Below are 22841 nucleotides of genomic sequence, written 5' to 3' on the forward strand. Positions count from 1 at the left end.
ACATAAGCTATTACAGCTCCAAAGGATAATTAAGTTTCTTTATGTTTCTGAATGTGCAAAATTGAGTCAATCTGTTCTGAACAGAGTGAATTCTGCAATAGTGACCTTGGTGGCAGGGACACAGACGCACACGTACATTTGCATGATTCACATTTCCCTACATGCCCTCATATTTACCTCTTTCCCCGTCAGCACGTGCCTGGCCAGTTTCACTTTGGCAAAGTTGCCCTTGCCGATGGTCTTCAGCAGCCGGTACGTGCCGATGTGCGGCTGCTCGTCCGCCGTGGTGGCAAACGAGTTGCGGCAGCGTGGCATATTGGCGCGGCCGCTCACCTTGGGCTCTGAGTGAGGCTGGAAGGCAAAAGAGGAGGACAGTTGGCTGGCTGAACAACGGGCACATGGCAAAGGCCCTATATTTAGTCCACAGTGCAAGGACCAATTTGAGGAAAGGCATCAGAGGGGTAACGTGCAGCTACAAAATGTGAATAGAAGAGCACTTTAACAGCTCAGACTCCCATTGCATGTGGCGAGGTATGAAGCCATCTTTCCTTGACGAACTGAACCACTTCTTCATATGCTTCGCCGGTCAACAACCAATCCACCAGCAAGCTACCACTGCATGGAGTTCAGTCACCTGCTGTAATGCTGCAGCTACACGAGGTGAGGAGGACCCTAAGTCACATAAATCCAAATAAAGCCACTGGCCCGAATGGGGTTCCTGGACAGGTCCCGCGGGACAGCACCGCTCACCAGCCTGTCCAACATCTCCTTAAAACAGGCCACGGTCACACCTGCCTCAAGACCACTACCATCAACCCCGTTTCAAAACTGGCAGTAGTCAGGTCTCTGAACGACTCGTCCAGTGGCCCTGAGCCCCATAATCTTGAAGTGCTTTGAACGACTGGTCCTAACCCACATAAAGAAAAACATCCCCCCCTTCCGGGGACCAACACCAGTTCGCTTATAGGGCAAACATGACAACTGAGGATGCGGCCTCGCTGGCCCTTCACACTGCCCTGTCGCATGTGGAACAGAAAGACCATTATGTACGGATGCTGTTCATTGACTACAGCTCCGCCATCAAAACCATCACCAGAAACAAGTTGGTTACAAAACTGATCAACCTGGGCCTCGACACATACCTCTCTAATTGGATTCTGGACTTTCGCACCACCAGACCACAGCCTGTGTGTTGGGGAATGCACTCCTCCACTATCATAACACTAAGCACTGGAGCACCTGCTGTACTCCCTCTTCACAAACGACTGCAAACCTCTCCATGATTCCATCATCATACTCAAGTTCGCAGACTACACTACTGTGATCGAACTGATCTCAAACAATGTTCAGTCAGCCAATAGAGAGGTGGTTGAGAACTTGGAGAGCTGGAGCCGGGACAACAACCTTACCCTCAACCAAAGAGTTGATCCTGGACTTCAAGAGATGGACAGAAAAGGACCACCATCCAATCAACATTAGTGGCTAGAAGGTGCAGTGTGTTCAGAATTTCAGATTTCTTGGTGTCCATATCAGCCGTGACTTATCCTGGTCAACAAATACAGTCATGGCCAAAAGAAGGACTTCAGAGGTTTAATTTCCTGAGAAGCCTATAGAAAACAACTTCCACAACAGCAGTCCTTCACATACTGCATCACAAGGCATGGTAGCCCAGGCAGGACCTATGAGAACACGAACGCCCTCCAGCGTATCATCAGAACAGCCCAGAAGATCATTGGTTCACAGCTTCCAACCCTGAAGGAACTCTTCAGAACCCACTGTAGCTGCAAAAGCCATGAACATCTGCAGTGATCCAGCCCACTGAGGACACAACCTTTCCACAGTTCTGCCGTCTGTCAAGTGCTACAGAGCCCTATACGCTCACACAGCAAGAGAGCAGAACAGTTTCTACCCCAAAGCAGTAACACTGCTGCACAAACTGGGCCCACTTCCCCCTCTCACAACAGCACCACTGAGACTTATCCATACTACACACATCATGTACTACACATGCAGAATATGCACTCTGTTTCGGCTCCTAACATATCACCCATGTTTACTGTACGACAAAGCTGCTACCACATTCAAGTGTTCAACGCAACCCATTACACCATGTAACACTGTTGACCATGATCATCTTGCACATGAATTATTGCTTATGAGAAATCATTGCACCTGAGAAAGATTGTAGTATTACTGCAACATCCCTCATACTTTTATACAGTGTGTTTGTACATTGCTATATGCTTTTGTTTTTCTTAATGTTTTTCTTTTAGCTTGAGTTTTTATTGAGGATGATCCAAACGTCACCTCACTGTACTTGTACAGTGACAATAAAGATATCTTGTATCTTGTACATGAGTAAAGCTGTTCAAGGGCCAAAGGGCCTGTAAACAGGGATAGAACGACAGCAGCGGCAGCAGACGCCACCGCTCTGGCTGGCTAGCAACCCCGCTGAGTGGTGGGCGGACAGGTTGGGGGAGGGGGGCAGTGGGGGGTCTGGTTCCAAGATGTCGGCCCCGAGTTCTCGCTCTGCAGGGACGACACACTCAAGCCAGGAAGAGAGGAAAGGCTGAGGGAATGCAGTTACACAGCAGAGCAGAGGGCGCGACCTCCTCCCTCCCTGGGCTGCCGCGTCACCAAACAATTAAATCTATACGAAACAGCGAACAGAAAGGCCCGTGTGTGGCAACAGAGATCAGCCATTTTAACAATTATCTACACAATTACACGACGGGCTGCCCGTTTCACAGCGGAAACGCAACAGCGTGTGCATGTCGCGGAGCTGGCAGGTCTGAGGGTCCTGCTCACTGCAGGGAAATGGCTTCATTGACAAGAGCCCGAAATCGCTGCCTGACCTTGAACTATTACTGAAGTTCTGAGTACTCCCACGTGACGCACGTGTGCAGACATGGCCTCCTGACGTTGTGAATAGCTCTCAGTGACTCATTTCGATGCGACTAAAAATCCCTTACTGCAAGGTAATAGAATGAGTGATGATAAAAAAGATGCCAGGAAAAAAATGTGTGTGTGTGTGTGTGCATATATATATGCAATGAGAGAGAGAGAGATTTGTGTGTGTAAATAACCACTCTGTCGTTTTCAGAAGCTGCTCTCCTTAGGGGAACCTTTTCCTTAAGAATGAACCATGTCTGTTTCTCCTGTTTTTGTATGGATGTTTAAAGTAATTTAATATAAAAACACTGATGGACGGATCCGTTGCACTACCCTAAGCAGTATGTCTCATAAGCACGTTAAGTAAAGCATTACTCTGCAGAAATGAGACTCACCTTTGCAGCGCTGCCTACTTTATCATGCTGCTTGGTACCAACTGACACAGCACCTCCGGAGTCAGGGAGGACACTCACTGCAACGTGGCCCAGAAAACAGGGGAACAATTCCCAAGGACGAGCCTCTCATTTTACAGGCGGCAATTAATCTTATGTCCCAACTTTACATCCCTAAAATGATGGAGACACACACACACTCACACACACACACGATACAAGCTGTATTCACAGTGGTTAGCTTGAGCCTAGTGCATCGACCTCCCATAGTGTCCTCTAGATCAAGGCTGGTTTTGCACGCATGTGGATCTCAGTTCTGTAATCACGCCTTATAAACCACCCTGCCTCCTCTGATTAATACAGCAAGCAATTACACCCTCATCCTGCGGGGCTTGGAGATTCCAGACTGCCTCGGAGCATGAACACCCATAAACACCAGGCTCGTCTGGATGCCTGAGAGTTGAGAGAAACCGTGTCTCTCCCATTTAGGCTTCGACAGGAAGGCTGGAGTAATTTGTGAGGAAGTTGGGCAATTAGCAGCAGCAGCAGAGGCCACACTGACCTCACCAGATCGCTGGGCCACCCGGTCGGGACTCGTCTGGTCAACTTTCAAGGAAGCAATAAGGATAGATGACAATGAACTCTGGAGATTGTATCATTGTAAGAATCCTCTTCTCGGCCTAAATACACAGCAACTGTTCCACAACCCATAATGAACAGCACAGAAATTTGTTACAATTAAAGGCCAAATTTCTATCAATTCTGCCATTTCACAGACTCAGAAGTTCGTAGGAGGAAGATTAAAAAAAACGAAAGCATTAGTGTTGCAAAGACTAAAGCTGCATTGGGCAGAATGCCTTAAAATATTTTGAGCCAGCAGAATTCAACACCACTCTCACAGAGCTGACCGACAAGAGGTGCAAAGTCATTTCTTTTGAACTAGTGAACAAATTAATATGTCACACACAGGCAGCGAGACGAAAGACAGACCCCTACTCCCCTCCCCTTTGTGGCATCAATGCTTTAAATAAGGAACAAATTCTTTTAAATATCACATTTTAGAGTGCAACATCTGCAGTGACGTCAATCACCCCGATGTAATACTACCAACGTCACTCCCCAGCTTAGAGTGCGTCAGAAAGAGATTGAGGAGTTTCAGCACAGGAGAAAGCGGAAAAGTGCCGCTTCAGCATCTGAGCTGCCGGTGATTAAATTTTCAGTAGAGAACCAGCGATTGCTGGCTAGTATGTATGTGAATGCAGACTTCCACCAGTGGATGATCTCTTCCCACAATGGGTCAAAGCAGTGGCTAATTACCGTAGCACTGACAATCAGTGCCTGCTGTTTCCCAGCCCCCCTGAGAAAACAATCAAACTGACTGAAAAATGGAGTCTGCACTCAGACCTTAATTTCAGCACGAATGTGCTACGTTGTCAGTACCTTTAGTGTGAGGTTCTTTTTCCAAAACGGTTATCATAGTAAACTGCTAAAGTCATTTGCCTGAGTGCTTCTGAGTGCCTGCCTTTTTTTCGAGCTAGCTTCACATGACAGAGTACCACCATTAAAACCAGCACATAGGTAAAACTGGCCCTAGACCAGTATAAACATTTCGTTATGGGTACGGATATCTATAGTTTCTCCAGCGTCTACCATTCTCAAAACGGTAGGTGAATTAGACAGTACACCACAGCATTAGTTCACCAGCAAAAGGCCACAACTCAAAATTTTAAAATTATGGTTTCAAAACCAAATAATTCCTTCAATGAACAAGTCAGTACCACTAAAAAGAGAAGTTCACGGACTAATAATACAATGTTGCGTATTTCACTACGCAAAACATCACAAGAAATTGGACAGGACTCACCTTTACATTTTACTTGTCGAGAAACAATTTTACTGTAATGAACGCAGGACACAGTACAATACACTAATTAAAACAGAGGAAAAATAGTTACACAGCACTGTATAGTAAAAAAACTGTATCAACACACAAATGTATGTGCTGTAGGAACCAAATATACGAAAAGGCAAAAGAAGATACAGCAGTGTATTCTCTTCATCTAGCTAGAAATGCTGCCACTCTTCTCTAAAGCACAGATCTTCATTTACACCTGATATTCTCCTTTTGCAAGACATGGGAGAAATCTCTTACATGCTGACATTTAGCAGATAGTACAACACACATGGCTGCAATTTAAAGAAAATGCGCTTCAGAGATTATGACTAGGACTACTTTGCATTTGATAATTCATACAATATTTACATTCATATTTCCATCTGGTTTAATACAGTATCTATAACCACATGAAATTCACAGTAAAACTATACAAGAGAGCTAAAACAATCCCATTTAGATCAACAGGACTTCTGGTAATTGTTCATAACCATTTACAAAAATATGCTTAAACACTTTCAATTTGTGTGCAAGAATAAGAAATGATTCTTATGTGAACAGGTGAGCTAATGGTGTGGAGGCTGTCACCCATCATTTATACAAGATTAATTATCATTCAAGAATAATGCCAAAGCAACAGAGAAATTTTAACTCACTGTCAGACTGCACCTTAAATGCAGCAACCGGACTGACAGGCGGGAACCAGCAAATCAAAGGAGTCTACTGTTCATGAGCACCATAGCTTCCAAAAACCAAATGTCTCTCCCAAAAATAGACACTTTTCTTAAGCTGTCCCCCAGTTGTTTTTAGACAATTTTCAGACCAAATCTCTAAGTCTGCTATGACGCCACCCCTCTACACCCACACAACACAAAATTGATTCCACAGCTCATCTCACACTAGCACAAAGAGGGCTTAGCCTCCTAGCATCGTCTCTGCAGTCTAATCCACACAGCCAATTAGCCTTTGCTCTACTCGCATTATTATTGGTTATTGGTTTCTTTTTCGTTTCAAGCCAATTACAAACCCATATTATCGTCCTGTTAACCATGTTCTGCAGTGGCCAAAAAAACACGATGTGATATTCAGGACTACTTACCTCTGCAGCGGTATCCAGTTGTTTGAGGAGCAGGACAAACTCCTTTTTTAATTCACACACTATAGAAATACCACCTGATCAATTAGAGGAGGAGCTGGAAAGTCACCTGCTTTCCTGCCCTTCACCCACCCCCCACAGACACTATAACACCTCCCACTTCATTAAATCTCCCTTAACTAAAACATGACACAACCATGGAGGGCCGATGCAAATGCTGATGCTACGCTACTTGATACCTCGAGTTACACACACATCTACTTGCATCACAGTAAGCATTAAACAGGAGCTGGTGTTTTAGGTGGGATGGTTCCAGTGCTACATCCTAAATTTCTTTGACTCTTGCACACAGCTGCACAAACTGACACTGTAGCACTACGCCAAGCTGTATTTTACTCAAGGTGGCCATGGGCACTAAATCGGTGCGAGTTGTTAGCTGGCACAGCGTGTCGGTTCATGGCCTCGGCCAATGAAAGGTCATCGTGTGCGGACTGCAGTCCAGTGCTCGGTAGGGAAACACACCCAAGTTTCTCACACACAATCACACTAGGAGGAAAGATAACCAGGTGACTGGGGAGGCTTTCGGCACAAGTGTGAGACATCCAAAGAGACCTGTTTGGAAACCCACAGGATGTGAAGGGATGGATAAATGAGCTCAGCAGCAGGCAAGGTCACAGGTATAAACAACCTGCTTTAGTCTGAGCTGGACATGAAAACCACACAATCACAGATACCAGCTGGACCTCTTCACTCACCTCCATCCCCAACCTCATTGCTTTTTCTTGTAATCCATCACTTTCCTACAGACTCCCCGATCCCCAGGATTTAAAATTACTTTACCCTCGCTTTCTGCGCTAAGCTACTTAATTTATCCATCACACTTAATGTTGGAAATCAAACAAAAGACTCACATGGACATCAAGGCAAAGAAAAATGGCCAAAATGTTTAGTTTTCAAAACAATCTCTTATTCCTTTCTTCTTAAACCAGATATATATCCATTCATCCATCCATTTTCCATAATTGCTTGTCCTATGCAGGGTCACGGCGGTTTGGAGCCTATACCTATGGTACAAGGCAGTAAAAAACCCAGGACAGGACACGAACCCATCACAACACACAAACACATTCACACCTATGAGCAATTTGGCAACTCCAATTCACCTTAAGCATGTTTCGGGACTGTAGGGGCGGCAACTGGAGACCATACAGAAAGCCTCATGACAACACAGGGAGAGCAAGCAAACTCCAGCTCCTGGTCAACCAAGCAGCAGACACCTGTAATATTGCACCAAATGCATTTTGAAAGCAGTTGAATACAACCAGACTAAGAATGATAAGCTACCCCCTTCTAAACTAACACTATGAATTAGACATTGGGGCAATCTGAGCAAGCGCGCCAATTTTAAATGGGTATTTTACCCTCAGGGAGTTGGCATATTTTGTCATCTTGAATAGATGTCTGTGCCTGCTTTGTCTTTTTCTGTTTCAGACTGCCTTGTTAAATTTGAGTGGGGGGTGCAAAGAGCAAATCGCCCTGAGCTCACACACCCATGTAGCACACATGCCCCACCATACGACTGCCTCTTAGCTATTTAATATACTCGACACAAATGAGCGAATGGAGCAATCAAAGGCCAAATTCATTTAAGGCCCAGTGGAAGATCTTGTGAGTGGCCGTACAAGTTAAACATATGTAAAAGCCGACTGGGGTTTTACCCAAAAAATTTACCTGAAGTTAAAATACGAAACCAACCATTTAAATAGAGCCTCCCAAAAGCAATGGATAGAAACTAATGGGAATTCTCTTTAGGGCAAAAGAAAGATAAGAAAACAATTTGAAGCAGGCGATGACAAGAAGAAGTGTCATCACAATCTTAAAAAGTGCCCCGCTATCCCAAAGCTATTTATAACCTAATGTTCCTCAGCATAGTGGCAGAGAGACTGATGGAATCAGAGGCACAAGAGAAACAATGAGAGAGCACTTGTGATATCTAAGATCACCGAAAAGAAAACAAAACACTCAAAATACCAGAAAAGCGAGCACGTCTTAAATTTCACCAACACACACACACACACACACGTACCACAAACTCTTAAAGGGAACAGATGCAATCAGATAAATCTATAGGAAAAAAAAGTTCTGATTTACAAGTTGGCACACCTGTGAGACATCAGCCTTGACAAAATGGAGAAGACGCCGACACGCCCTGTCAGGACGCCACTCCCAGCCAGACTGGCAGGGCTGCTTTTCATAAAGACGCTCGTGAAGCAGCACCACGCAGGCAATACCCCAATGTGCATTCAGCACTGTGGCTACGTGCTCCCACAGCCTCAATGTCATGGCATCGTCGAGAGACGCCTGCGTTCTTCACAGGAAGAGACTTTATTAGTGACAAAAGGAAGGGTAATTTCTGCCAACAGCACCCAGGAATACAAAGTCTGAAGTTAACACAACACCACCATAAAGCACCGCTGAGTCACACTGTACCACTTGGGAGCTGTACTAAGGGCCAGCTACGTCTGATTTTCACCCCCCCCACTCTACCCCAACCCAACTCCCCCACAGGATATTTCTCCAGGTTTTCCACTCCATAACTTATCCATAAAGATAAGTTACAGCATTAATAGCACACACTCAATATACAAAACCAGCTTAGCATGGCTTTTGCTCCAACAGCAAAAGACAATGGTTCAGCCACTTAGTGTTAATAATTAACTTATTTACTTTGGAGGAAAGCTGCAGGCAGAGAATCATCTGAATACTGAACAATCAAGCCAATAGTGCTACACAACACAGAAGCGCCATACTCACTAAATGAGTAAAATGTTTTATGTTTTTATCATCTGTATGTGCATTACTAACTCTAAGGTGGATAGTCAAGTCAATAGTGTAATACTAGCTCAAGGAAAACCTGAAAACCAAATTAATAAATAACCATAACTTTCTTGCCTTTAAGACATGAACTGTTAGCCTGTACACACACCATGTGTGTGGTTTCACAACTTTCACTGTGCTGGCTACACCTGCACTCTGGAATGCATATTTAAAAACAGGATATATGTGATTGCATTTGGCCAAAACTGCTAACAGGCAGTAGTTCACCCAAATGGACTGAGACCTTCATTCCCAGGTAAAAGCACCGAGTAACACCACTTGATCGTGGCAGTGAAATCCAAGAAATGCCCAGTTATTACAAAACTGAAAAACTCTTATCTAAAGCAAGAAAGTGCTTGCCTGACTTTTTAGCATAACTATTTAATTATCCTTACTGGGCATATTATGCAAGAGAATGTTTAACTACTGAAAAGTGATACACTTCACTGAGAAGCAAGCATTACATTCTAAACACTTACAACTATTTGTAAATGCATAATTTGTTTGCTAACCCCTTATTTCTCATTAGTCAGTGTTCAGTTTTTACAATTCAACTGAGAAAATTACCACAAACTAAATTAGCAAAACTGAAAAAATAGCCAGCAATACTGAGTTCATATCAACAACGTAAATATTTTAGTTTGGTGAAAAGTAAAATCCAAAAGTTGTCCAATATGACTCAACCTGACAGACTCAAACAGCAAAAACTCACAAATTCTAAAAACAATATAAAATACAAATAAATATAAAACAATATTGCTGAACTCTAATAGAATACATTTAAAGTATATCATCTGTTCTACCCAAAAAAGCATCCATTATAAACTGTAGTTTAAGTCTTTCTACATTCCCAACAAATCAAAACACTCACTGGGTCATTCACTGACATCCATCCATCTTCCAACCACTTACACCGGTTGGGGTCATGTGGCAGCCTGGAGCCTATCCCAAGCTGCACAGAGTCCATCGCAGGGGACACAGAGCCACAGGCAATATCATACACATCAGGCAATTAATACATGCCAATTATACCAACTACATGTCTTTGGAGTGCACAAAAACACCTGAGGACCCAGGGTGAACACACACGACAGAGCGAGAATATGCAAATTCCTCAGTCTAGCTAATGTGGGACTCGAATCCTTGACTCTCAAGGTGTGAAGCAACGGTACTACCGACTGAGCCACCATGCCACCCACTCAAGGATGTGCAATTTCTTATTCTTGAACAACTCCAAATCACTCTTTAGGTTTGTGCTCCAAAAGCAGTCATGCTAATCATAAACATCTTCAGTTCATTAATAAAGTTTTTGTCATACAGTCTTCTTATAATACAATTCATGCGTTTTTTTCCCCTTACTCCTACCAATAGGCTTTCCCTTCTCTTCTGAGAAAAGCATCCCTAGCAAACTGCCAACAGCATGCTTGAGTGTAGGAATGGTGCTGTTTGGGCAGCATACTATTTTGGTGCTATTTTGGTGATTTGGATATGATTTAGCAAAGCACATTTTTCCCCACATTTCAGCCGACAAGCCCTTGCAGATCTGACACCTCTTTACCAGTTTCCTCCTGTCCAGCTGCTCTGTTCGGAGTGATGGCCTAGTTTTAGTTGGTACAATACATGGTGACTTCTTCATGGGTGGGTAGATTTATGGCAACTGGAGAGCACAAAGTTGTACTTCACCTTTAGCTCCACCACACCTCCTCTGGATGTTGCATTTTCTGCCTATTTTAGTTACAACTTGAAATTCTCTGACTACAGTACTTCATAGAGAAGGGGATTTTTATTGCAAAATCTTCTCAAAGCTTTTAAGACACATAGACATAACTTCTGATTGTACGATTTTTTTGCAGCTATTGCTAAATGCAGCAAAAGCTCAGAAAACACATTTTGATATTTTGTGACTCTTAATTTGAATGCATGAAATACATTAGATCCAGATAACCAATGTCATATATATAACTGCAAATTTTACTTTGGAAAAAATTCCAAGTTTTTTTTTATCAACTTCTTTTTTTGCTGTTTAGGTTATCCTTAAAATCACCATATTTTAACAGACAAAAGCCACAGGTCAGATTGGAGGCTAAATGAGTGAAAGATGCTACTGCAATAGCAAGTGGATTTATGAGGAACACCTGTACTTAAAGTTCCCTCATTGTTACCATGACTGTAAGGTAATCTAATAAGAACATCAATCTGAAGAACATCCATTCCAATAACTGGTAGTTTTGCCTGTCTCATCCATGGGGTAGCTTGTAAATAACACCAATTAACTGTAACACTTTAACCATACATAACTGCATTGGCTACATTTCACACAACAGTCATGTTCTCATATGAGCTTGGGTGATTCCAAAATTAAACGAACAGGCTATTTCCCCTTTTCTGTTGTTAGGGCATTTAGGGCACAACTAATTAATTAATCCTTTTTAAGATTAACCGGGAAAACTGTGTGAAGCAACTTGATTGACGAATGCAACAGCCAAGTAATTTTTAAGCTTTAAAATACCAACATTTTGTCACACATTTTGAGACCATGATCAGCAGCTACTAGATATGTTATGGGCTAGTTTAAATATCTGATACTAGTCAAAGCAGTGTTTTGGAGCCCACCGCCAAATTACTGGGAACACCCTACTTCCGCACATACTTACAGAGTAGCTTATTTCAAAGACAGTTAAACTGTTTTTTGTTTGAAGACCTAACCCTGAATATACATCTGTGCCCATAAAGATACCTAAAGAAACTTAATCAGAAGCTCACCTTTGAAACTACGTACGGATAACAAGTTTCAAAATACAGATAGTACAATGCAGACAACTACATGTTGCTGGACTGCAAACGAAAGGAAGGGCAGATCACAGCCAAATGCAGACCCACACCAATCAATACATGTGCAGTATTACACTGGTAGTGTAACAATTCTTTTCACACTTGCTCACGGATCTTAAAAACTCACGAATACAGATAGCATGCCACAGCTGTTACTGCCACCTTGCATGGCATAATCAATAAAGGCCTTTATTAACAAGTACTACCCAACCAAAGAAATGAAGCTTTCATTAGAAGCATTTTTAAATGATGGGGCAAGGGATTTCAGACACTGCCACAAAGGAATAGAAATAAATGCTGTCCGAAAGTGTTGCATCACTCCAGCAATGTCATCATGAAAAGCTAAACATCCAAGTAACTGAAAACAATCCAGTACATGCCTCTTAATTTTTTTATTATGGCCAAATACAGTTATTACTCTGAAACCAGACATTTCAAGATACTGTATGTTGTAATAAAACACTGCTGTGTCAAGTTGCCCTTTTAATGTCATGGTTTAGAATGGCCTAGCATGCAGTAACAAATGTTGACACTTAGGGTGTGCTTTTCACACTGGTACAACATAGGACTCAACTCTACTATGGTCAAACCTGCACTGTCAGTCAGATTACGCGCCAATTATAGATATACAGAAACCAATCCGAACAGATACCAAATAACTACAACAGATCATCAGCAACATTCAGCTACAAAAGGTAAAAGTCAGCTAATTTGTCCCACACATACTTATAAAAATGGTTGCTTGCCAAAATGTTTTTTTCTTTGGCAACCATTTCTAAATGGTTAATTGTATATTGGTACCAAGTAAGTCATTAATAAGTAGACTCTCCTGATCAAGTTCCCCCAAGGTCACAAAGACGGGGAACGAAAAAAAACACAAGGACTTACTAGTCCTAGTTTTAGCAGTATGTTATTTACAGGAGGACGCTCTGAAATCTCCCTTTTCACCTTAAGCTCTGGTCAAACACAATAGAGTGTTTTATTCCAGTCAGTTACATGTCTTTGTTAAGTACTGCCGAGTCCCATTTCAGGAACAGCACTGTCGCTGAATTTGCCAAGCAAGGTTACAGTGGCGCACACAAACAAGCACACACTCGCAGACGTAAACACGCAAGGTCCGCCAAACTCCTTTGGTTTGAAAAACATCGACTTATACCGTCTAGTTTTAGTTGCGATTTGCCTTATTTAAAATGCGGCAATCTATTTGGAGAAATATTAAATGTTTATCTACGCAAAGTAATTCTATAAAAAGTTTCTTCCTCGTCAGCTAAGGTGTAACCTCTTAGCTTAATACCTAATAAAAGCCTAGCCCTTATAGAAGGCCCAGTTTCCGCAAAGCAGCACTGCTCTACCTCGTTATTGTACAAACCCAGGTGGACGGATAGCTAAGCCTGAATAACCAACGGTGGTGTCATGATGCAAGAAATAAACACTGATATAAACTTTACAAAAGGTCATCTACTAACAGAGAGAGTTGAATCCCTGATTATTAAAGTGGCCAAATAGGTAAAATATCCAATACCGCGTGGGGTGGCATTAGATGGATAACTAACTTTAAATCCATTGGAAAACGAGAACTGTCTTCACCTAATCTAGTTGCCAAGGATAAGTCATACGGCTAGAAACTACCAATTATTTTCTCTGTGGAAAATGTTATTGCAGTAGCTGCGTATTAAACTTCATGTGCGAGATTACTGTCCCCTGTGATACCACTTCCTTCCTTCCACTAAGGACACAAAAGTCAGGTTTAATAAGCATGTTTTTCAAGGTATATTTTCAATTTTAGCCTTACCTGTCCTGGAGAATTTTCAATAACTGTTAACAATGCCGGCCGCGTTGACATTTTGTGGGGTTTTCAAAAAAAAAAAAAAAGTAGATGGGGACACGAAGCAATTCAAAATCGGGCGTACATTTATACTACGTAGCAACACTTCGATATTTCTTCGGGGGGCAAAAATAAAATGTACTTAGCTATTCCCTCCGGAGGCGAGTTAGCTACGTTTACCGAGACCAACAAGTCGCCTCATTAAAAGCGCCTATTCCGTAAATACGCGTCCGCGGGCGGCGGACACAAAGTTTGAAGCCCACAGAAATTTATCATACGGTTCGCCGGCCACAGTCTGGAAAATACCAAGCGACCAAAGCACTTATTCGGCAAGAAAAATGCGTGTATTTGCTTCGGAGGTTTTAAAATCGACGTCCGGGATTTTGGCCGAGTCGGAGGTACTTGGCTGACATTCTGCGGTCTCCGGGGAGGGAGCAGCTGCGGAGCGCGGCCGGCGTAACCCGGGGGGCTGTCAGCGGAGACCGGCTCAGCTGCTTCCAGTTCAAATCGAGACCGCGGATTAAACTTTAGGCCAAACGAGCCTGACTTGGGTTATCTTCGAAGGATGGGGGGGGGTAAAAAAAAAAGCCTGAAGGTATGAAAATCACACCCCCTTCCACTTGGTCTGGAGAAAATAAAGTAAAAAATAGAAAACCGTCAGGCGGTCCTCCGCTGGTAATCCGCTGGTCCCGACACAGCGGGCGAGCGAGTCAGTCAGTCGACCAGCCGGTAGCCTATTCCGAGGCGGCCGAATAACTCCGCAGACTCCAAAGCCGTCGTTTCACGTAGATTAACCGTGAAGGTGGGTCACTGAGACGGTGATCCGTTAGCGTTCCACAAACGGCTCGCAAACACTCGCACTGAGGAGTCCTCTCCAGGTGACGCGTCCTCCGGACAAGGCAGGCTTCTGCAGGCGACGAGCGGGGGACGGGAATGGGCCCAGCGGCCGTCAGGCAATGCACTGAATCTCGATACCGGAACAGGCGCCAGGGAACATGGCTACCGCGCTACACCGCCGCGAGGAAGGGAGGAGAGGGGGGGATACGCCGGAATCCAGCTTCGGCTTTTTTCGGTTTCAATCGAGTCCGAATTAACTATTCCCCTACCTGCGAAGTGCATTTAACGCCAAACCCCACAATAATCCAGTTTTGACTAAAGCGATATAATTACCTCTTTCATTTTGTAATGACTGTCATAAAGTGGAAGTTCCGAGTTACATAACTATGAGGACAAATTATGAACAAATTAATTAATCATGACATGCATGATCAAAAAAATAAATCAAGATATGCAGGCCTGGAGCCAGAAATAAATTTCGTGGGGTGTTCGGCGTAACCCCCCGCCCACCCCCGGTAGGTTTTGCCTACCGACGTAGTACGTGAAAACACATCTGATATGTTATCCAGCAGAAATGCTGGTCGATAGCAATATCCTATAAACAACCATAACCCCAAAAGTGAAAAACGATTGCAAAAGATGTGCAGAAAACAAACGCGCAAAATTCAAAATTAAAACTTTATTAACCTTTAGACAGCTTTTCAGTAATTAACATAATTCTTTGATTTTTAATATGAGTCTTTACGTTATACAAAAGTATGGAGAACGTCTGCACAAGATGAAAAATCCTATTTAAAAGTAGCACAACAAAATTCAGAAATTTGTATAAAGTGTACGATAAAGAAAGACCGATAAGCTGAGCGGAAGATTTTGTGTATTGACCCCCGTTCCCTCCCACACACACACACACACACACACACACACACACACACACACACACACAATTTAATCAAGCAAATCATCAATCATCATCGTGATCAAGTCAGAAAAGAAGCTGCCTTCATTGTCACCACCACCAAAAACAAGCAGGATCTGAGGCAGAACTTCAGACATCTGCTCCTCCTCGTCTTTGGTAGGAGCCTGAAAATGATAACAGGAGATCCGTCTTTTCATCAAGACAACCAACATTACTGAACAACGTCTACCACAGATTCTGAGAGAGTGGCCACTGCTCCCAAACTTTCATAGGTAAAACCAGTAAACCTATTTACAATAAGTGCATACCAGTTATTTTAAAAATGCACGTCCTGCATGACGTACACTTCATAAAAACAGACTAATAGTTGGTCAGTTTATACGTGTATCTGTGTATTTTGTGACATACCTCTGTGTTTGGTTTTACCATGGTAATAATAGAATGTCCAGCTCTGGGTACTGCAGACAACTGGGTGTTAACAACTGTGGTCCAGCAGCTTGTGTCTGCAAAGCAATAGAAGAAATATAAAAAAATGGATTCACATATATGTGCTTATCATGCATCATTTACATGTATGCTCATATCACGTCAACACCCCTTGAAAAAGTCATTTATTCGGGATTTCACAATGTGGATCTGTTTAGCTACATCATAGTTTCAGTACCTTGCCCTAACTTTAGGTTCTATGTGTAGATCTGAATCACAAGCTTTATATAGATGATCATAGCAGACCGAGACAGGAATTTGATAGGTTTGCCATGGATCAACTAGCCAACATTTTCCCAGAAATCAAGTTTGAATTACATATTGGTTATAGTCTCCATGTTCACATTAGTAATAAGCAGAAAGTAAATTAAGCTTCAAAACCCACAGTGGGTGGGATTATCATGTGCTGTTGACCACAACTGTTTTAATTCCACTTCCCCTTGGTTATTTCAACTGGTTCCCAGGGTGTGGTAATTGCATTTACTGTAGATTCAAAATGTCATTCCATGGAATTCCATTGCATCGTTACTTAAAAAAAACAAAAAAAAAAGTCTGATGAAAGTGTTTACCTGTGTCAAATATGAACGAGTCAGTCAAAGCATTGTTCCCATTGTATCCTCCATGGACCAGGAACTTTGAGTCGGAAAGAACCGCACATCCATGCCAGCTGTGGGGGAGGGAAGGATACCGACACATGACATCACCCTACCTGCTGTAACAGGCAGTTTCCAATCATTTGCCAATTTAACTGACTCACTGATGATGATCAATACTTCAGCCACACATGGTTTGGCTGGCCTGGTTTGCTCATGGTGACTCATTCGCTCGCTAATAAGCAGGTTTGAATCCTCTGCACAAGAATTCTCGACATATTCTAAAGACGCCTTAAGAATAATTATGACAATATAATGCTTGAGTACTCCGGTTTCCCCCCACAGTCCAAAAACATGCTGAGGCTAATTGGACTTGCTAAATTGCCCGTAGGTGTGCATGTGTGAGTGAATGGTGTGTGAATGTGCCCTGCGATGGGCTGGCCCCCCATCCTGGGTTGTTCCCTGCCTTGTGCCCATTGCTTCCGGGATAGGCTCCGGACCCCCGCGAGCCAGTAGGATAAGTGGTTTGGAAAATGGATGGATGGATAATGCTTGGGTATATCTTGGGAATGAAAAACCAGCAGACCACTGCCCCCCAGTTTGTGGTTTAGTTCCATATACAGCTTAAGAATTGCTTACAAACACCTCAAGAATAATTCACAATAAACCCTTGGCAGTAATGCAGTTTGTTTGTGGTGATACTTCATAAACAAGCAGAGAAGGAAAAGTAATAAAATATTTGTCACATCAACCTTTGAGAGAATCTTGACGTAGCTTCTCACAAGCACCAAAATAGGGGAAAAGGCAGGCTTACTTTTCAAGTCGATTTCTTTGAACCTACCCAAAGTTTGCAACAGTACATTAAATTTGCAGCTGGTTTTCTTTGAAGGAAGAAACGGTTGGTTTTTATTCAGCGCAAGTTAACCTAACCTGCGAGGGGATGGGCCGGTCCCTGAAGTCCTCACAGCTGAAAACTCCATCAGCCCTAAAAAAAAAGATAGATACAGCACTGCAGCAACATTCCACACACCTACCAAAAAAACTTTCACATGAAAAGTGTAGAAATCAGAATAGAGTCGGCATTCACAGTCCAAGAAAGACCGTTTACATTTTGCCATGAGCACACTATGGTAAACCAAGGTATCTCTGCAGGCTGTAATCACTGAAATAAACACTGAGTGTATCCTACGCTCAAGGGCAGCTGTAAAAACTACATGTATAAATAGAAAGTAGTACTGGGGCCATGAGTTTCGTGTTCAAGGGCCGAAGAGGATGCAGTCAGAAACAAGACAGCTATACATTTCATTATATTACGTTTCTACATTCATATGCTTGGATATTGCGACAGAATCTTGGGTAAAACCATTAGCCACCAGTATGCATCATCATGCTCTTTTACACGCACAGACAGGCAATCCGGCACATGATACTGTATCCGCAAGCTACATTATAGGTTAACTATAACCGAGTTGCGAGCCACATTTGGACAACTCACCCAGGTCTAGTGCATGCATATCACTGAAACACACAGGCGTGTCCCAGCCTCCAAACATGAAGATTTTCCCTTGAAGCACGCATGCTGAATGCCTGAGGGAGATTAGAGATACTCTCAGAACTGGAGACAATCTGCTGCAGAGACGCTGGTTCATACAGAAACCAAGCTGAACAGGTGAGCTGAGACCTCCCTCTTCTTCGCTTTCCCAATCAGTTATATAAAACCAAAACGAGTCTCATTCCTTACCCGGAACGTGGTGCAGGCCGGTCCCCGTTAACAATGGGCTGATACCAAATGGCCAGTACAGGGTTAAAGATGTAAAGTGAGTCGCTGCAGCCATCTGGCTCAGGATGGGGACGAGGGAACACCCCCCCGAACACAAAAAGCTCACCGCGGAACAGGCTGCAGCTGTGATAGGCGAGGGGGGGCACTTTGCCTTGAGCCTTGAGTAGAACAGAAGTAGTACTGTTTTAAATATCATACTTTGCATGGTCAGAAACCCAATTAACAACTCAGGAAAAACTATTGGACTACGCATAAGAAAATACCATAATACAACATGTCATTTTTATACAAGAACACTATTTCTCCTTTCAGAGCTTCCTCACCTCCACCATGGTCCAGCGCCAGCTCTGGGTATCCAAGATGTGGACGTCATTAAACCACTTTTTGTTCTTAGATCCGCCAAAGACGTAGATCCGCTTTGACTCCGGATCGAAGGTGGCCGTGTGGCCTATCCTGCCTTCAGGAGTAGGGCCCTCTGCCAGGGTCTCTGCCGCCACCCACGACATGTCCTCTAAGAGAAGATAAGGACTTTCCACATAGTGTATGGCACGTTTGCAGGATTATGTCCACAAATATTCATGTTTTACAGCTTCTACACAACCGAAATACACAAAACCCAGTTTAATTATTAACAATATCTTCTGATAATAGTATCTCTGTAAGAGAAGGTAAAAAAAAAAAAAAAAGACGCTGGAGCTCATAAAACATTTTAAATAAACATAACATGACTAGTTACATTGTCAACGTAATAAAATTACTGTATACTTCAAACCTGCCCAGCATCTTTCAACCAAACTGTACCATACAATAAGGTAAGTATAATCTGATAAATAACATATAGTATAATAGTGATAATTTATTCATCACTGTTCTCTTTGCTTAAACCATCTTGCTCTCTGAGAGACAAAATCACATCAGTGTTTCTCCTAGGTTTGCAGACACCTAAAAAACACAGATATTTTTGTCTGCTTTACAGGTGGTTGACGTGACATATTTTCCGCCACGCGCTCTCTGTCCGTCGGTGGGAGCGCCCTCGCCTGTGTGTGCGCATTGGGGCGGAGCTCCGCCACGCGCGATACAGAGAGCACAGGAGAATTGTAAACGCGCGCCCGTGTAGAGACAAAAATGACAGGCTGTTGTGTAAATAAGATAAATAACATGAGGCTGTTTAGTTTGTTTAATAAAAGGACAATGTATAGACCTGTTCTATAGGAAAGGTAACCTTAAATGACTTCTGTCCCAGCAACTGGGATTAAGGGCCTCACTCACTGGCCCATCAGTGACATTTCCCGGCTGCGGGTTTCAATCAGCAACCTTCTGATCACAGGCACAAAATCTTAACCAACACTTGGCCATCAAAATGGTAAAAATTATACATTTTCATCCATCCATCCAGTCGCTTACCCAGCTCAGGCCTGAAGCCTACACAGCATATGGATGATCACTGAATAGTGCTTTGCGTCCTTGGGGGAATCTGGTTAATATGCATTATCGTTACTCACAATCAGGCCCCTTACCTGTACACAGCTTCCACATGGGATCTTTGCAGAACTGCATCCTGGATCCCTGCCCTCCAATAAGAATTGCAGTCTGGGGGTCAATAGGGCAAAGGGTTTGACCCCAGCGACTTGAAGGTCTGCCCACAGAGACTTCTCCAAAAAGAGAGGCAGAATAAAGGGGGGAAAACAGGATGAGAAATAATAATATCAAGGAAATATAAGACATAGATAGAGCCATCTGACATTACCAGTTTGCGTCGGAGTCCTAGCTTGCTTCCCGCTGGTCTTCTGCTTCTCAGGAGTGCACGTGTCAGCCGGTGTGTCGTTCTGGGCTAAGAGCCTAGTGTGCCCTCTGCGGGAAGCACCCCTGACCGTCCGGCGAGGCGTGGACCTATCAGAGAGGAGGCTGTTGGGACAGACGTTCTCCTGGTCCGTACTGTGGGTTTCCTTCGCATCTTGCCCTCTCTTCCGCTTGCCATGGGTTTCCAAGAGCGGAAGGGGAACAGCACTCTGTGACAGAGAAGGTAGCATTCAGAGCGGTCTACCACACGATTACTCTGAAACACGAGCTGCCTTTTTGTTACTAGGATGTTTTCTGGAAACACCGTTCAGGGTTTCTGTAGAACTTATGTGAGAATACAGAATTACAGTATTAATGCTGAAGTCAGATTGTATAATTATACAAACAAAATTAAGTACATTTATTTTGATTCATAAGTGATAAAATAATCCCACCTTAGTGGATTCTTCTGAGTTCAGGAGTTCATCATAAGAAGCATACTGAAGTTCCTCAGTGCCCTGTTTAGCACCCACAAAATGTTCATGTTTATGCATCAGTCCTATATGCAGACATTATATTTTTTACAGATTTACGTAAAGGTCATAATGATATACTGATACTAACCAGACTGCCTCCCTCCAACTTCACAGTTAAGGTCGAAACACACCTCCGTATTGCTCCTTCCCAGCAGTCCCACAATAGGCACCTTTAAAATAATACAATAAAAGTCGCGCATGCGACTGACGGACAGAAAACCCCGAAAGACCAAATTACTTACTTGTGATTTGGTGTCAATTTCCCTAAAGTGATGGTTCCGCCTTCTAAATCAGTCATTTCCACGGTTACGCCAGTGTGCTCCCTCCATCTTCCATGTGAGAACAGCACCGCTTGTCGGACATTCGGAGGTACTGCAATAGAGCATTGCAGACTCTCGTCGACACTGAGAACGGAGAAACGGGCAACAAATCTGAAATTGTGCTTCCGTGCCTAATAGACGCATCAAATAAAAGTCACTTATTAAACTAATTAAACACTGTTCAGTCATGCATAAAATTATAAAAGCCAGATATGTGAAATCCACTGTTAAAACCACTAATTACCGTTCTGATGTGAATTCAACTGCGGAGTTGGCGGCATAAGTCTTAAAGCTTTTTTACCACTATGACCGAGTAATTTGAACATATGAAGGAGGATTACGCTCCACGTTCTTCAAATAATGGCAAATACTTCACGCATGTGAAATCATCAATAATCACGTATTTATATATTTAGAGCAACAGCGCACAACTTTTTCAACCCGGTCATACACAGTTATGCTACTCTATTATGTCCGGTACAATATGTGGAAACGTTCAGTTACTCAAGTAGGCCAACATTAAAGGATATCAGTTTTCAAAGCAATAAGCTACTACTCAATACAAAATACTGCAGATATTTACTATGGAGAAAACAGAAATTGTTAAAGGATTTATTTTAAACAGTTTCTTAGTTGTCAAGCAGCTTAATTTACCTTATCAGCTTGCGCGGCAGTTCATTTACTCCAAAAACCACAAAGACGCAAAAATCGTCCATGTTGAACATTAGACCAATGACAATATGAATTGTGGCATATAGCTGTTTATTTGTAAAGCTAAAACTGCAGCAAAATTTTAATCTCGTGTCGCTTCACTTTCAGCTGCGGCTCCTGTCAATCTCCCGCCAACCCTGATCACAACAATCTGTAAATCGCGCCAAGCAGAGGGCGAGTTTCTTACTAGGCCCAGCAACCAATCACAAGCGCGAATTCGTTGTTGACGCGCAGAAGCGTCATTGTAGTAAACCGGAAATGGGCGGACCTACATGGACCTGATTTAGCGCAGTGACAGTCTGTGACCCCGAATAGGACAAGCAGGTACAGGAAATATCTGATATATAAATATCGAACCAATAAATAGTGATAAATAATGGGCATTCATAGAAATAGTAATGCCTGCGCAAATGGTAAAGGTGACAGTGCTGGTGGGCGGCAGAGTTAATGTAACGTCCACAGAGCCTGGATATAAATGGGGAAGAAGCCGTTACAGAGTCTGACAGAACTCGCTTGGATACTCTGTAGAAGGGGGACAAATAGAGGGGTAGGGGGCATCCTCCACATCGCTGAGGGTCTTATGAGTGCACTGTGTCATAAAGATGTCATCAATGGACAGCAGAGATGTCCCAGTGCTGTAGGATCTTGCAGGTGGGTTGCAACTTCCAAGCCAAGATATGCAGCTGGTGAGGAAAAAGAGACTGTTGTGCCGCCTTGGCTGAGGAGGAGGCATTGAGGGAGCAGGTGAGGTCAGCTGACAGGTGCAGCCACCAGGGAGACCTTGATGTACAAGAGTCTGAAGTCAACAATCATCTCTTTCATTCTGTTTATGTTAAGAGACAGATTGTTGCACGTAGACCAGTACACCACTTGCTGAATCACCAACCTGTAAACTGACCCATCACCCTTGCTGATGAGACCCACTGCCATTGTGTCGTCGGCCACCTTGATGATGGTGTCAGAGTTGTACACTGCAGTACAGCCACGGGTCAGCAGAGTGCATGGAAATGGGCCGAGTATACAGTCCTGGGGGGGCCCAGTGGTCCTGGGAGTGATGTTTCTGATGTGGACTGAC

The 22841-nt window shown here is 43.2% G+C and overlaps 2 protein-coding genes across 21 annotated transcripts in view; both read right to left on the minus strand.

The window, feature by feature from the left end:
• Positions 1-14880, minus strand: part of mark2b (MAP/microtubule affinity-regulating kinase 2b) — a 42134-nt gene extending 27254 nt beyond the window's left edge. For 5 of the 20 annotated variants that reach the window (XM_049029770.1, XM_049029769.1, XM_049029764.1 and 2 more), the window contains exons 1-2: positions 13776-14879; positions 178-351 (exon numbers count right to left, since the gene is read on the minus strand). In XM_049029770.1, coding sequence (XP_048885727.1) covers positions 178-351; positions 13776-13826 — 225 coding nt within the window. In that variant the 5' untranslated portion in view covers positions 13827-14879. Of the gene's footprint in view, positions 1-177; positions 352-13775 lie in introns of all 20 variants that reach the window. The other 15 variants (XM_049029772.1, XM_049029768.1, XM_049029767.1 and 12 more) reach the window with 8 other exon arrangements.
• A 424-nt stretch (positions 14881-15304) lies between these two features.
• LOC125751178 (kelch repeat-containing protein) lies at positions 15305-21921 on the minus strand. Its single transcript, XM_049029787.1, has 13 exons — positions 21710-21921; positions 20978-21139; positions 20824-20905; positions 20655-20717; positions 20168-20429; positions 19938-20069; positions 18744-18931; positions 18382-18578; positions 18136-18227; positions 17571-17625; positions 16617-16714; positions 15970-16064; positions 15305-15725 (listed from the first exon to the last, which is right to left on the minus strand). Exons 1-13 carry the CDS (start codon positions 21778-21780, stop codon positions 15591-15593), a joined length of 1632 nt encoding a protein of 543 aa, XP_048885744.1. The 5' UTR covers positions 21781-21921; the 3' UTR covers positions 15305-15590.
• Between the last annotated feature and the right edge of the window lie 920 nt (positions 21922-22841).

This window comes from Brienomyrus brachyistius, chromosome 10, assembly GCF_023856365.1.
Source record: "Brienomyrus brachyistius isolate T26 chromosome 10, BBRACH_0.4, whole genome shotgun sequence".
Taxonomy (NCBI): Eukaryota; Metazoa; Chordata; class Actinopteri; order Osteoglossiformes; family Mormyridae; genus Brienomyrus; species Brienomyrus brachyistius.

What these genes read in the sequence shown, in the direction of transcription:
- LOC125751178 (XM_049029787.1), bottom strand. Translation starts at nt 21,780, where the DNA reads ATGTTCAACATGGACGATTTTTGCGTCTTTGTGGTTTTTGGAGTAAAT. An exon ending in ACTCAGAAGAATCCACTAAG is followed by an intron (nt 20,430 to 20,654) that starts GTGGGATTATTT and finishes TCTCTGTCACAG; the next exon opens with AGTGCTGTTCCCCTTCCGCT. An exon ending in CATGTGGAAGCTGTGTACAG is followed by an intron (nt 18,932 to 19,937) that starts GTAAGGGGCCTG and finishes ATCTTCTCTTAG; the next exon opens with AGGACATGTCGTGGGTGGCG.